Below are 16,581 nucleotides of genomic sequence, written 5' to 3'. Positions count from 1 at the left end.
AAACATTTTTCAGTAATCTGAGGATGTTTTTTTATAGAAAAAATTTCCTCAATAATCTAAGGATGGTTTTTTCTATAGAAAAAATTTCCTCAATAATCTGAGGATGGTGTTTTCTATAGAAAAAATTTTGCAGTAATCTGAGGATGATTTTTTTTATAGAAAAAATCCTTCGTAAGCTGAGGATGGTTTTTTCTATTAAAAAAATTTCTCAGAAAACTGAAGATATTTTTTTTTATAGAAAAATTTTCCTCAATATCCCGAGGATGGTTTTTTTTTATAGAAAAAATCCTTAGTAACCTGAGGATGGTTTTTTCTATACAAAAAAATTCCTCAGCAATCTGAGGATGGTTTTTTCTGTAGAAAAAATTTCCTCAGTAATCTGAGGATGGGTTTTTCCTTCGAAAAAAGTTCCTCAGTAATCTGAGGATGGTTTTTTCTATTGAAAAAAATTCCTCAGAAACCTGATGATATTTTTTCTGTAGAAAAAAATCCTCTGGAACCTGAGGATGTTTTTTTCTATAGAACAAATTTCCTCAGTGCATGTTTTTTATATGGAAAAATTTCCTCGGTTCCCGGAGTATGGTTCTTATGGGAACATTTTTTCTATGAAAAAAACATCTTCAGATTACTGAGGACATTTTTCAATGGAAAAAAACATCTTCAGGTAACTGAGGGAATTTTTCTGCCCTGGGGATGATTTGTTCTATAGAAAAAATCCTTAGTAACCTAAAAATGAGTTTTTTCCCATAGCCCCTAAGAACAGTTTTTCTAGAGAAAAAAATCCTTAGGTCCCCTATAAAAAAATCCTCAGTATCATGAGGATGGTTTTTTGTGTTCTCTTTTGTGCTACCCAACTAACCTGTCCCAACCTAACTTTTTGTTGTCTATAAAGACGACCTCTAGGTCGTCTATAAAGATGATCTCAAGCTCATCTATAAAAACGAACTCTTTTAGATCGTTAATAATGACTCCGTGTTTCATCTTTATGGGCGACAGAGGAGTATTCTAAACATTCTTGAGAAAATAAGTGTAATAATCCTTCATCTACTTACCAGCTTCAATATCCTTTGTACAATAGAGACCACGTCCATGGATGTGTGAACGAAAAACCCCAACATAATCTTTGTATGTTTCCTTCAATGTGCGATATTTCATGGCCATGGGTAGATTGCTGCCAGTACCGCGCCTAAAAGTATGTCACAAAATATAAAGACTCCATGTAACGCAAAAGAAAATCTAACTTTTAACTTACCTTGGTACCAATTCATTATCCGATGGCTGAACAAACACCTGCACGGGCTGCTTACGATGCCTCGACGCTAGCCAACTAAACATATCGTATTCCGAACGCTTTGAATATGGTTCGCAACGAGCACAATCATAAGGATTTTCGTTGAGTTCTTCTTGTTCGGAATTATAATCCAAACTATTGCCATCAACATCAAGACATGAAGCTGTGGCCGCCATTGAAGAGTTACTCAAGGAACTGGAACACAAGGCAGATAGACTGCCACTCAAATGAGATTGTGTGGAATAATTACTAATACTGCTACCACTGCTGTTGGAACCTGTTGCAGAGTGATGATTACGTTTATGATATTTGGGGGTGTATTTGTTGCATTTCTCCACACCGGGCAGCTGTTCAATGAGATATTTTAGGGCATTTGTTTTGAGACCAATCATTTGTACACCACTCATATCGGCTAGGGGACCTTCGGGCAGAGGAGCCAAACCATTGGCCCTTCGCGCCACCTGTACTGCCTCAAATACCTTCTCCCACACCTCAGCAATGGAGGTGGATTTGTAGGTAAAACCATCTTCACTTTGTATTTCATAAAGCAAATGGGGTCCGGTTATGCGTTTAGGTAGCCTTGTGGGTGGTTGATTGGGTGGAGGATGGTTAGAGGCTATGGTTAGGGGATCTGGTTGTTGTTGCAATGTGCTTGAGGTAACATGCGTTTCCATAAGTTCTTCAACCACTGCTGCCGCCTGGCTATTGGAAAGTTGATATTGTTCAGGCGTGGTGCTTAGCAGTTGGGGTTCTTGGAGTTTTTCTTGCAACTTTTCTTTGATATTTTCCACAGCCAATTCCACATCAGCTATGAGGGCTGAAGTTTCTTCTGGTGTACTGGCTGTGAGGAAATCTGTGGTGTTGTTAGAGAGGTGATGTTCAGGAGAGTGGTGTGTTTGTTGCGGCTGCTGATTTGTTAGATAATTTTGTTCTTCTGTGATGGTTGTGGTGGTTTGGGAGTTTAAATCTCCACCCGTTGTGCCCTCCAAAGTGGTATTGGTATTCAGTGACTCACTGCAATCCTCATTGGTTAAATTATCCAAAATTTTGCTAATCTTCTCCTTGACGGCCGGCTCATCACTATCCATGGATAGATTATCGGAACAATTGGTAGAGGGCATTTTTAAACTAAAACCATCGTCATCTTCATCCTCTTCTTCTTCATTATTGGGGTCCAGATTTGTTTGCTGGGGTTCTTCGAGAGTGGACATAAGGGCATTGTTGGTAGTGTCGGAAATAGCCAAGACCACCTCTTCTTCATTGTCTTTTGTAGGGGACAAAATCGCTTCTACCTGAGAGGGGAACTTGGGGTCTGTTATAAGACATTCTTCTGATGCCGCTGCTGCTGTTGCTACTGCTAGGGGTGGAGGGTTATTGCCTGTTTGTTCCTCAATGAAGTTCGTCTGGGAAATGTAGCCCAATTTGGAATTATCCTCAGGTTTGTTGTGTAATTCATAACTGGCCAAGGGTGGTGGTGAAGCCTTGGGTGGCATTAAAGTTAGAGGATTCGTTTGTTGCTGCTGCTGTTCTTGTTGAAGATACATGACATGTTGCAACTGCTGTTGTTGTTGCATGGCAGCCTCTTGCTGGGGATTGGGTGAATGCAGTAACATCTGCTTAACCTCTGCCTCATAGGCAATTTTATTTAGCCCTTGATTTTTCATGAGACCCGTAGTATCCTCTGCCTGGAGATTCGAGTTGGAGTGCAAATCTTGCGGAGAAGAGTTGAGAGTTGTTGTGGTGGTTGTACTACTGGTTGTTATGGTTGAGGAAGTACAAAAGGCAGCCAACGAATTACTGATTGCGGTATTATGTTGCTCATAGCTACTACTACTGTTGCTGGTGTTGTTGTTAGTGTTGCTATTGCTGCAGCTTGTAATGGTCGTGGAGCTCGTTTTCTGTTGCATGGGTAAAACTCTATTTGTGGGCCGAGTAACTGTTGTTGCTGAGGAGTTACTAAGGCTTGATAGTGTTGAGGCTGTGGAGGATGTTGTTGTTGTGGAATATTGTTGTAAGGGGTTGACAATATTGATGTTGGTGTATTGCGGCATACGCTGTATGGTGGGCAATATTTGATTAGTGCCTTCATTGGAGCTTGCCATGGTTTGTTGTTGTTGTTGTGGTAAAGGAGGATTATTGTGGTTTTCAAAGTTTGCCATATTGGAATATGAGCAATGGCTAAGGGACTGTTGGCCCGAATTTTCTTCCACCAATAAGGCATCGGAAACATTGTAATGTTGCTGGGGCTGCTGTTGAGTGGCATGAATTTGATGCTGTGCCCCCTGCTGCAGCGAGAGAAGTTCGGAATTAAGATTGTTGTCTGTGTGACCCACCATATTGTGTTCCATTATGGCCACTGGGTTAGCTTCCTCTTGAGATCCTGCTGTTTGCTGCAGCCTGTTTTCCATATCTACCAAGTTTGGATTCAAAATTATTTGTTGCTGCTGTTGCGCATGTTGTTGTATTTGTTGTTGTTGTGGTTTAAGTATAATCATTTTGTTGTTGTTATTAATCATTTGATTACTGCTGTTGTTGTTGCTGTGGTTATTATTTACTGCTGCTGCTGCATTTGCCTTGGTAACCATGGTGGCGGTGGCTGTTTTCATTACCTTTGGCTTAACCTCGGCCTTATTTAGGGGTCTAATCATATTGGTTTTCTTGTTGGGAACAGCTTCCTGCGCCTGTTGCAACTTTAAGGCCGCAGCCTGTTGTTGTTGTTGCTGATTGATTTTATTAACCGTTTGTTGTTGTTTCAAGGGTTTCTGCACCGGGGTATTTAAAATCAATGCCGATTGTTGTTGTGTGGTTAAGGGAGGAGCTGTTGCTTGTTGTTGCTGCTGTTGTTGTTGCATGGTGCTTATTTGGGCCACATTGGGCATTACCTTGTTGACCACAACCTGCTGAGGCTGGACCTTGGTAATATTTGCTGCCATGGGAGTGGCTGTGGCCGTGGTTTTGCCACGCTTCATTTGGGCCATGGGTGTTACCTTGGCACTGTACACAGTTCCCGTAGTGGGATCCACATAGGTTGTTGTGTTTTGAGGCATTGCCTGGGTTGCTACTGGTACCGTAGAAGTCAAGGTAACCTGCTGCGCTTGGGGTTGCTGCTGTTGTTGCACCAAATTGGGGGTTACCACAATTTGAGCTGCCATGGTATTGGGATAGGCCTGTCTAAATAATGTTTGTTGCTGTTGCTGCTGCTGTTGTTGTTGTTGCTGCTGCTGTTCGGCTGCCAAGTTGGCTGCTGCCGCCGCTGCTGCCTGTTGCTGTAAAGCGGCCTGTATAAAACTGGCCTGATTTGCTGCCGCTTGATTATTAACTGCCTGATTTGCGGCCGCTGACGCTTGAGGTTGCTGCTGCTGGGTGGTTTGCAAAATAGCTGCCGCTGCTGCTGCCTGATTCGGATCTACATTGTTGAGTAAAACATAACCTGCCGGTATATCCACCAAAGGCTCAATTTTACTGGCCTGAAACACTTGGGTTGTGGTGGCTGAAAAGCTGGCATTTTGACTGAGAACCCCCGGCATGGCTGTGGACACAAATTGCTGTGAAGACATGACAGTGTTTTGTACAATTGTCTCTAGTCCGTAGTACATGGGTGGGGTATTGGTGGCTGCAGCCAAAACAAGTTGTGGTGTTGCTGTGGCTCCTGCAGCCAACATTTCAAGGCCAGTGGTGGTCCCTGGGCCAGCTCCTGTTGCTGTAGTGGTACCATTTATAATCACCTGTTGTTGGGTTTGTGTTGTGGCCCCTGCACCACCATTTCCTTGGTTCATAGCATCCGTGCCATTGGTGGTTATGACATTGCCACCCTGCAACTGCAGGGTTTGGGGTTGTATGAGAGTACCTATGACCTGGGATCCTGGTCCAGTGGTAAGCAATTGTAGGGGTGTGGCTTGGGGCGTTGCTGCAGGGCCACTTGTCAATACCAAATTGCCACTGGCGTCCGTCTGCAAATAGGCCGATTGCATTAGCGGCTGGGGGGCATGATGATGATGCCCATTGGTGGTAAAGAGGGTTGAGGCCGTCTGCTGCTGATTATTGGTGGGTAAGGTGACATATTGAAATTGTGGCTGCTGGCTTCCATCTGCACTTGTGGTCACAAAGGAAATAATGTTCTGTTGCGGTTGCTGCATTATAATCTGAGGCTGGGTAGGGTTGGTGGTTTGAAAAACAATTTGCGGCGCTGCATTGTTGGCATTTTGTTGGGCCTGGGCCTGAGCTTGGGCCTGCACCTGAGCCTGTTGCTGTAACTGTTGTAAAATTTGTTGATTCAGAAGCTGAGCAGCTGCTGCCGCCGTTGCGGCATTGTTGACATTCGTGTTATTGAGCGTTTGTCCCGGATTATTTTGGGTTGTGGTGGTGGTAATTTGCACCTTGGATTGCAAAGGTTTAACAGCTGTTGTGGCCTTCAGTTTGTTTTTTGCAGCTGCTTGCTGTGCAGCCTTGGTGGCCATGGTCTTCATGGGTTTCCCTCCGCCCACAGGTAAAATGATTTTCTTGTCGGTATTGGTGGCCTGCAGGGTCTGATATGTAGCCGGTGTGGAGGTATTGTGAGCGGGTAACTGTATGATTTGCTGGGTACCATCTGCATTTGTGGATAAGGCCAAGAGTTGCGGCTGTGGAGCTGCTGCCTGGGGTTGAGTGGTAAATGCAGTGTGTTGGGCGGTATTGGCCGGTTGTAGGGTAAAGGTACCATTCAAATTGGCCGTTAGACCCTGCAATGCATTGGCATAGAGCTGTAAATCCGCAGCACTTGGGTTGGTAACTTCCGCCGGATTTGAAGTTGTGGTGGATATGAAGAAATTCCCACCACCCAATGTGTGTTGGGGCTGTTGCTGTTGTGCTGCAGCCTGGGTCAATTGTTGTAGTTGTTGTAATTGTTGAAGATTTTGTAAATTTTGTACATTTTGCAGCTGCAGGGGCAGGGTGGTGGTCTGCAGGCCCTGTAACTGCTGCAGAGTTTGGGCATTGGGTATGGCCTGCAAGAAAGGCAATTGGGAGGCGGTTCTTTGTTGTTGTTGTTGCTGCTGCTGTTGTTGTTGCTGTAGTTTATTATTCAACTCCTGCAACTGTTCCAAGGTAATACCCGTTGTTGTTGTTGCCGTTTCCGATGGATGATGCTCTGTTGTGTCGGTTTCCGTGGTGTTTCCCCCTGGACAGCTGGGCAAATGCCTTTGAAATGCCTCCAAATTTCTATAGGCACATTGACATCGCTCACATTTTATGGCTGTGGTATCCTGTTGTATAAATCGGAACTCAGTTACCGAATCATCAACACCATCCATTTGCATTATTTTCAATTTAGTATCCGAGGAGGAGCCGCCCTCCAAATTGTAACGCTTCTCAGCACTCCAGGTAAAACTGCGTTTATTTGTAGATTCCAATCGGACATTGGAGTCCTTTTTATGGCTTCTTTGCTGGTGATGATGATGTTGATTGAAGCTGATGAGCATATTTTCGGAAATTTTCCTCCGTTTAATGGCATTTTTGGCATTGACATCACCACAGTTGATAATGGGTGAAGAGGATTTTTTAAGTTTCTGCAATTTGACAGCTGCCGCAGCTTGGCTGTTGGAAAAGAGGCCATCATCACTACTCATCCCGCCACCACCACCACCACTGGTGGACCAACCATTATTCAATTCCGCCGTCAATTGTTTGGTAAAGGCCCCTATTGAGGTCATGGTATCCTCATCGGTAAGGGGGGTCTGTTCCCCCTGGGCCATATCTTCATAATTCATGCACTTGGTGAATATATCCAACATGGAAATGCCCTCCAAAAGATCTCCGGGCAAATCTTCAAATATGGCTTCTTTGATTTCTGGTGGCAAAAGATCGGCATTGGTTTGGGGCTCCTCATCATTGTTGTTCACATGGTCTTGGTGATTATTTGAAGAGTTGTTGTTGTTTGTGAAACTTTGCAGGTAATCATAGTCATCCATGGCATTGTCATAATCCGCGGTCTTATTTAAACTGGAATGCCATTGTTGTATTTGGGTCAGGCCCAAGTGAATTAAGGCCGTATTGGCTTGACTGTGATCCACTGTGAAATTTTTCCCCATATCCAAACAACCGGCGGAGAGCGTGGAACTCGACGAGTTGTGTATGTAGGTTCTCACTGTATACTCCACAATTTTCCAGGGTTCCTTGGAAGACCAATAAAGGCGGGAGCACAGGAAATTTACGGGTACCAAAGCCTCATAGGTATCAGAGAAGCGTGGCAAAATATGTCCCAATTGTTTAACCTCCAGGGAGCCAATGTGAAACTGGACCTTTGAGGGTTCCACAAGTTTTTTCCTTTTCCTTTCCAGCTCCACATAGACGGGGCGTAGAACATCAAACTGGGTTTCAAAATTCGCGGAATTTTGACTGGGAGCGTGCGCCGGACAATACATGGACTTATCGGCCAGAAATGCACAATTCTTGGTCCTGGCACAGGGATAGTGATAATGTTCTCCACACGCCTTGACATTGCAGCCGACTGTGGCACCACGATTACCACAAACGGAGCATTTAATCATCCTGCCCCGGGCCACTGCGGAATGTACATTTTGCAGGGAACCATCAATTTCTTCAAATACCTCTGCCGACCACAGGGCACAGTTGGTGTGGACCCAACAATCATGACCACAATAGAGTAGACGTGATTCCTCATTGGGCAGACCCTCTCCGGAACGTCTACAAAATAGACAAATCCTAGAATCTTGCCTTGACTTTATGCCATACAATTGCTCCTCCAAATCTTGTGGCAATTCCGCCAGTAGAGCTGATCTTTGGGCCTCCTCCTGTTGCTCCTCAGCCGAGGGTAGGCAATCCATTTGATAATCATTTTCAGAATCCAGCGAAGTATTAAGACCATAAGCACCTCCGGCCGTCTCATACATATCCTCCTCCAGGGCATCGGTACAGGCTTGAGTTTCATTTTGAAACCATGGGAATTGTTCCGACAACAGCTCCTTGTAGACAATTTCCAATTCATCGCAATTGGCCTGGTGTATTACCATGGACATATCATAGTGGAACTCAGCCAGGGATTGATATTTGTCATTGGAGATTTTTTGTTTGATTTCCACCAGGCTAAGATTTTGATTTGCCGATGAGGAGTTGCCGTTGCCAGCTGAGCCATTGGAGTTGTTGGCATTGTTGCAAACGCATTTCTTTTCCATAGCGAGGGGAGTGGGTGGAGCCATGGCTTCCACATCCCTTTCTTGGTCATCAAATTCATAGACATCTATGCTGAGGTTATTTGCAGGTGTGGAGTTGGTTTCTTGGTTAAACTGCAAGGACTTGGGTTGATATTTTGAGTTATTGTGGTTATTGTTGTTGTTGGAACCACCACCACCACAGGAACATTTCATCTGCTTCCTGGGACTCAATCTTAACAAAGAACAAGCCTGCCTTGATTTACTCAATAGCTTCAAAACGCTCATTAAATTCGATTGGAATTCTTCTCGTACCGCCTCACGCCATTCATTGGCCCTTTGCTTGGCCTCCGTGGACTTGCGGGAACAACGTTTACATATAAATTCTATGGATTCCGGTAGAGTACTCAGCAGGTTGTATTGTTCATCTGTCAGCGTTTCACACTTGGCATGGACCCATTGATGACAATCTCCACATTCCATCATTTTTAAATCGAAATCCTGATCATCATAACATTTCTGGCAAACGGGGCAAAAGTTACCCCTTTTGCGCAGCTTAAAGCAACTAGTACACATGGGCAGATTACCCACAAATTTGGTTACCTTTGTGGTGGAGCAGGAACGACATTTCAGGCAATTAACACATATGAGAGGGCGATCGGCACCCAGCAAACGTTTACTGGTACCCAAACAGGTGGAGTGATAATTCTTTTGACATTTCTGACACTTGACCTTAGCACCGGAAGACATGTTGCAGGTGTAGCATACCGTGCAACGTGGACATAACCAGTTGAGCTTGGCTATGGCTGTATTCGCACCACCACTTCCCGTAATACTGAGACAACTTTCATTGAGTAGCAAAGTTTCATCCAATGAACCATGTTTGAGATTAAATTCATCTTGGACACAATACTGATGATAGGGTTCACAGCAACAGGCACAAAATATCAGGGGCTCTTGACCGGCTGAACCACAGAGGAAACATAAGGCGCGCTGCGCCACAGTCTCCGTAACAATAAGGCCAAAACCAGTTTGGCATACCTCAGCCGGATCATAATTTTCCCAAAAATCTATGGAAATCAGTAGTTTACATTTGCTACCCGCCAGTGGGTCCTTACGTTGCCGCTGGCCATTAACATTATGCAATGCCGAGCCAGTTAACACCGCTGAGGAGGAGGACGAGTAGCTGTTGGTGGCCACCATTTGTGAGCTGAATTTATTTTTATAACCCGTCAAGTGGGTATTGTAGTGTCTCTGTGACAGCTTGGAGCTAGTTAAAACACTGGATCTTGTTGCCGTTGTTGTTGTGGTGCTGGTGCTGGTGGTGCTGATGTTAGTTGTAATAGTAGTTGCAGTTGTTGTTGTTGTACTGGAACTTGCCGTGGTTGGGGTTTCCAATTTGGCTACCTTTAATGGTGGTGGCTGTTCGTTACGCAACTCCGTGGCGATACTCTCCATTTGCTGAGGTTTACAGGAGGCACAATTGTCATTTTCATCGGTCAAGGGTAATTTTTCCACAACAGCTTCAGTTTCAAGGTTAACATTAGGTTCTCCAGCAGCTAATGCAATCTCCTGTTGATCTTCATCCTCGCCAAACATGGCCAGGGGTTGGCCCAAAACAATGGAGGCACTGCGACAAACATGTTTCACTCTTGGACCCTTCAGGTCAATGCGTTGACGTTTATCTCCGGGGCCATTGGTGCTGGTGGTGGTTGTTGTTGTTGTCACCGGCCCGGTACCTCCTGCTGTTGTTACTATCGAACCATTCGTGCTTAAGGAACTATTTTCACTGGATGCAGCAGGTATTACATTATTTTCCAACACCTCCGACTTTTCAATATTCTCCTTGGAATCTTTTAATTTCTCCTCACACTTGGGAGAGGGAAGTTCCTTGATCTTTACCTCCTTGCGTTCCTTTTTCTCCTTGGCCTTTAAATTGTTACGATTTGTTGAAGTGGCACCACAAGTGGTATTAATCTCCAAAAGACCCGCCTCCACCTTAAAATCCTTCAAAATTTCCAAGGGCTTCTTTTCCACAACTTCCAATTTTGTTTCCATTAAGGAAGAGGGTTTTATCAAAGAAGGTTTTTCCAATATGGCCGGTCTTAGCAAGGGTAAGCTACCAAAGGTCACTGGGGCCGTAGCTCCTCCTGCTCCTCCCAAACTTTCATTGGTTATGGAATTTGTTTTCAAATTAGATTTAACACCCAAATCCGAGCCAGCAAGAGGAGACAATAATCCCGGTGTTGTAATACTTGCAGGTGATAGCAGCTCCTTTGTAGCTCCTCCTGCTGTTGTTGAGCCTGTAGCTTTCCATTTAATAGATATCTTGGCTGCATCCAAACCATCCGCCATCCCCACCATATCTTTACGTAATTTCATTTCCATGAGATTATTGTTTTTACTACTGTTGTTGTTGCTGCTGACAGCAGCATTGCCTCCACCTCCAATGACAGCATTTAAGACAGGTAACAAAGCATTTAGCCTCACTTTGGGCAATTGTAGAGTCTGCAGGCATTTCTTTAGCCAGCATAGGCCACAGCGTTCCTTGTAGAGTTTCTTAAAGTTTTTAATGTGTATTCCTTTGTTCAACGGGGCAATGGAACAGTTTCCTAAAAAGGGAGAGAGAGAGGGAGAGAAATGAATTAGCAAAAATCCGCAAAATGAGAACAAACCCTGTGGCTTACCTTCTGCTTTACATTGTGGTATAATGGGTTTATTGTTGATTGCAGAACTGGAATTCTTTATGGCAAGAGATTTCTTGGCAATTTTCGATATAAATTTACGGCAATATTCACAGCTTAGCTGACCATATTTTGAGGCCTGGGGTAAATTTTTGGTGTGTATGGGCGATGAACATACCACACAGAGGATATTGGTTGAGGATGGTGCCGACGCAGCAGTAGTTGTGCCTGAAGAATGGACAGTTAAGGAAGCTGGAAGAGATATAAACAATAAAAAAGTTAGGTTATGTCACAATAAAAGAACTAAAGGAACTCCCAATTACGAGAAAAAAACATCCTATAGAAACAATTTCCTCAGTGCTCTGAGGATGTTTTTTTTTCTATAGAAAAAAATGCCTCAGTGCTCTGAGGATGGTTTTTTTAATGAAAAAATTTCCTTAGGGCTCTGAGATGGTTTTTTCTATAGAAAAAATTTCCTCAGTGCTCTGAGGATGGTTTTTTCCATAGAAAAAATTTCCTCAGTGCTCTGAGGATGGTTTTTTCTATAGAAAAAATTTCCTCAGTAACCCGAGGATGTTTTTCCATAAAACATATTACCTCAGTGCTGTGAGGATGTTTTTTCTATAGACAAAATTGTCTCGGTGCTCTGAGGATGGCTTTTTCTATAGAAAAAATTTCCTCAGTGCTCTGAGGATGGTTTTTTCTATAGAAAAAATTTCCTCAGTGCTCTGAGGATGGTTTTTTCTATAGAAAAAATTTCCTCAGTGCTCTGAGGATGGTTTTTTCTATAGAAAAAATTTCCTCAGTGCTCTGAGGATGGTTTTTTCTATAGAAAACATTTCCTCAGTGCTCTGAGGATGGTTTTTTCTATAGAAAACATTTCCTCAGTGCTCTGAGGATGGTTTTTTCTATAGAAAAAATTTCCTCAGTGCTCTGAGGATGGTTTTTTCTATAGAAAAAATTTCCTCAGTGCTCTGAGGATGGTTTTTTCTATAGAAAAAATTTCCTCAGTGCTCTGAGGATGGTTTTTTCTATAGAAAAAATTTCCTCAGTGCTCTGAGGATGGTTTTTTCTATAGAAAAAAGTTCCTCAGTGCTCTGAGGATGGTTTTTTCTATAGAAAAAATTTCCTCAGTGCTCTGAGGATGGTTTTTTCTATAGAAAAAATTTTCTCAGTGCTCTGAGGATGGTTTTTTCTATAGAAAAAATTTCCTCAGTGCTCTGAGGATGGTTTTTTCTATAGAAAAAATTTCCTCAGTGCTCTGAGGATGGTTTTTTCTATAGAAAAAATTTCCTCAGTGCTCTGAGGATGGTTTTTTTCTATAGAAAAAATTTCCTCAGTGCTCTGAGGATAGTTTTTTCTGAGGATAGTTTTTTTCAGTACTCTGAGTAAGGTTTTTCTTATAGAAAAAATTCCTCAGTGCTCTGAGGTTGTTTTTTTTTTCTATAGAAAAAATTTCCTCAGTGCTCAGAGGTTGTTTTTTCTATAGAAAAAAATTCCTCAGAGCTCTGAGGTTTTTTTTCTATAGAAAAAATTTCCACAGTGCTCTGAGGATGGCTTTTTTCTATAGAAAAAATCTCCTCAGTGCTCTGAGGATGGGTTTTTCTATAGAAAAAATTTCCTTAATGCTCTGAGGATGATTTTTTCTACAGACAAAAATTCCTCGGGTCTATGAGGACACTTTTTTCCTCACTAAAAAATTCATCAGGTCACCAAGGAAACTGTTTTCTAAAGAAAAGAAATTTCTCAGGTCCCTGAGGACACTTTTTTCTATAAAAAGATGGTACCTGAGGACACTTTTTGTGTAAAAAAATCCTAAAGTCCATGAGCACACTTTTTTCTATAGAAAAAAATCCTCATGTACTGAGGACACTTTTTTCTATAGAAAAACATCCCTCAGGTCCCTGAGGACACCAGCCGAAGTTGGTTATTATAGACGAGCTGAAGGAAGTCTATATAAAAATACGGATCATCACGATCCCCAACTTACCTGCATTAACATTATTTTTCAAAGAACTGGTACCGTTTAAGGAAAATGTGGGCGATAGTAACGATGCAGAGGCAGGTGATGAAGATGCTGATGTGGCTGACGCACTGCTGCTGCTGTTGCTGGGTGAAGATGTGGACGATGATATTGCCTGTAGTAAAGATTTTGGTAGGGAGGCAGATAAGGCTAATGCTGCAGCAGCTGAAACATTCACACTGCTACGATCACTGGTACTTGTCGTCGTCGTTGACGCCGTTGTACTGCTCGTACTGGTTGTGGTGGAGACATTAGCTGAAAGTGATTCAAATTGAAGGCGGGGTTGTCTTAAGATAAAACTACTGGGCTTTGTGGATGTGGAGGTGGTAGAGGAGCCTAGCAAGCTATTGGCACTACCAAAATTGGGGAAAACATTTGAGGTGGCTGCTGCAAAGGCAGAGGGTTTCAATGCATCGCCATCCTTGGAGGATTTGGAACCTAAAAGTAAAGATACCATTAGTAGATGAAAGAAAAGGTATAAACTGGAGAACCTACCCATCAAACCATTACACTCCTTCGTTTTATAGTCACCACCCAAACCAAAGTAATTGGTTTGCAGTGTCACTCCCGGAGATTTCTCCTCTTTGATTTGTGCTGCTGCTGCTGCCACCGTTGCTGCCGCTGCTGAGGAAGGGAGACTTGTTTTCGAAGCCCCGCTTTTCTTGCCCAATATCGAATCTTCGACCAAACGTTTATTGGGCTTAATTAAACGCGACGAACGACAGCTACGTTTGGGCAAGACAAAATGCGTATCCAAAACAATTTGTTGTTGGTCTTCATCCTCAGCTTTGCCTTTTATCACAATATTCGAAGATTCGGAAAGTAGTTTAGCCTCTTCTTTTTCTTTGGGCAATTGTAAACGTTTGCCCAGTTCTTCATGGTCTTCTTCACCTGGATGTCCGTTGTCATTATCCTCGGTGTTATCTTGGCCTTCTTCACCTTCTTCCTCGTCAGCACCATCTTCTTCCTCGTCATCATCATCTTCATCCTCGTCGCCGTCATCATCATCGTCCTCCTCTTCGTCAGGTTGATTAATACGAAAATTTATGACATTTTGATTTTGTTGCTCCTCTTCATCATCTGGTGGCAAAGGGGCTCCAAATACCCTTGACAAAGGTCCCGTTAGAAGCGAAGACGGCGATGATGACGATGTGGTGGAGGAAGATGGCGTTGCATTTGAACGAAATTTCAATGAATTCAATTTATCAATATTTGAATTATTTTTTAAAATTTCTGTTAACCTTGAGGGTCTTACAATGCACTCACTACTGCGGGTATACATCAACGGCCGATTAAGACATTCTTTTTTGATAATCGATATGAGGGGTTTACGATTATCGGGATTGTAGAATTTTTTGACAGCGCTCTTGTCATCACTGGTTTCGAGAACATTTTTAAAGGTCACCGTTTTCTTTTGCTTTTTGTCCGATGCATTGCTGCCACCCGTCGCATTCGTGGTTGCTGATAATGAGGATCCATTTGTTGTTGCAGAGGATGAGGTGGTGGAGGTCGTACCAGCCATATCGGTTGCAATTGCTGTTGCTGCCGTTGTAGTTTTTGATTTTAGGCCATCTGCATCACTTTGTTGCTGATCATTTTCTCCCGTTTCACTGCTATCACTTCTGCTGCTGCTGGCAAGTTGAGGCTGCTCCTGATTTGTAGATTTTGTTACAGGTTTCTGAAAAGGAGAGAAGAAAAATAGAATTATTTTCAATATACAGGAAGCTCAGGATTTTTGTATACAAAAACAATCTTATGGATAGTTAGAAAAATTTTCATATAGAAAAAACCATTCTCAGGGGTCTGAGGAAATTTTTTTCTATACGAAAAAACTATCCTCAGGTGTCTGAGGAAATTTTTTCTATACGAAAAAACTATCCTCAGGGGTCTGAGGGAATTTTTTCTATACGAAAAAACTATCCTCAGGAGTCTGAGGAAATTTTTTCTATACGAAAAAACTATCCTCAGGGGTCTGAGGAAATTTTTTCTATACGAAAAAACTATCCTCAGGGGTCTGAGGAAATTTTTTCTATACGAAAATAACTATCCTCAGGAGTCTGAGGAAATTTTTTCTATACGAAAAAACTATCCTCAGGGGTCTGAGGAAACTTTTTCTATAAGAAAAAACTATCCCCAGGGGTCTGAGGGAATTTTTTCTATACGAAAAAACTATCCTCTGGTGTCTGAGGGAATTTTTTCTATACGAAAAAACTATCCTCAGGTGTCTGAGGAAATTTTTTCTATACGAAAAAACTATCCTCAGGTGTCTGAGGAAATTTTTTCTATACGAAAAAACTATGCTCAGTAGCGGGATTCTGTAACTCAATTTTGCTGTTATCGATAATTGTCGGTAAAATCAAAATGCTTATAATTTCGATAATTAACGAAAATTTTCGGTAAGTTAACGATTAATAAAAAGTAGTCGCTAGCCTCTACCGACACAAACAGTGATGCCAACTTTTCTTTATGTTTTTAGTCATAATTTCGCGATTTAATTTTACCGATTTTTGTCGGTAACAGCAAAAATGAGTTACAGAATCCCACTACAGGGGTCTGAGGAAATTTTTTCTATACGAAAAACTTCTATAGAAAAAAATCATCAGGACCCTGAGGACACTTTTTATCTATAAAAAAAATCATCAGGACCCTGAGGACACTTTTTTCTATAGAAAAAAAAATTCATCAGGACTCTGAGGCACTTTTTTCTTTAGAAAAAAAAAAAATCATCAGGATCCTGACGACACTTTTCTATAGAAAAAAATTCATCAGGATCCTGACGACACTTTTCTATAGAAAAAAATTCTTCAGGACCCTGAGGACACTTTTTTTCTATAGAAAAAAATTCATCAGGATACTGAGGACACTTTTTTCTATAGAAAAAATGCATCAGGACCCTGAGGACACTTTTTTCTATAGAAAAAAATCATAAGGACCCTGAGAAAAAAGTGTCCTCAGGACCCTGATGAATTTTTTTTTCTAAAGAAAAAAGTGTCCTCAGGGTCCTTATGATTTTTTTCTATAGAAAAAAGTCTCCTCAGGATCCTGATGAATTTTTTTTCTAGAGAAAAAAGTGTCCTCAGGGTCCTTATGTTTTTTTCTATAGAAAAAAGTGTCCTCAGGGTCCTGATGCATTTTTTTCTATAGAAAAAAGTGTCCTCAGGGTCCTGATGCTTTTTTCTATAGAAAAGTGTCCTCAGGGTCCTTATGATTTTTTTCTACAGAAAAAAATGTCCTCAGGGCCCTGATGAATTTTTTTCTAGAGAAAAAAGTGTCCTCAGGGTCCTTATGATTTTTTTTCTACAGAAAAAAGTGTCCTCAGGGTCCTGATGCATTTTTTCTATAGAAAAAAGTGTCCTCAGGGTCCTGATGCATTTTTTCTATAGAAAAAAAGTGTCCTCAGGGTCCTGATGCATTTTTTTTTCTATAGAAAAAAGCGTC

The 16,581-nt window shown here is 42.1% G+C and overlaps 1 protein-coding gene across 1 annotated transcript in view; it reads right to left on the bottom strand.

The window, feature by feature from the left end:
* trx (histone lysine N-methyltransferase trithorax) overlaps positions 1-16,581 on the bottom strand; it is a 47,786-nt gene that overhangs the window by 3,551 nt on the left and 27,654 nt on the right. Inside the window, exons 2-6 of the mRNA XM_073981081.1 lie at positions 13,639-14,821; positions 13,111-13,581; positions 11,124-11,372; positions 1,253-11,048; positions 1,053-1,186 (exon numbers count right to left, since the gene is read on the bottom strand). Of these exons, the coding sequence (XP_073837182.1) occupies positions 1,053-1,186; positions 1,253-11,048; positions 11,124-11,372; positions 13,111-13,581; positions 13,639-14,821 (11,833 nt within the window). The remainder of the gene's footprint in view (positions 1-1,052; positions 1,187-1,252; positions 11,049-11,123; positions 11,373-13,110; positions 13,582-13,638; positions 14,822-16,581) is intronic.

This window comes from Musca autumnalis, unplaced genomic scaffold (genome assembly GCF_047663935.1).
Source record: "Musca autumnalis isolate F117 unplaced genomic scaffold, ASM4766393v1 scaffold_1, whole genome shotgun sequence".
In the NCBI taxonomy this organism is placed as follows: domain Eukaryota; kingdom Metazoa; phylum Arthropoda; class Insecta; order Diptera; family Muscidae; genus Musca; species Musca autumnalis.
Note: the sequence above shows the minus strand (reverse complement) of the source record. Positions and strands in the feature narration are given on the sequence as shown.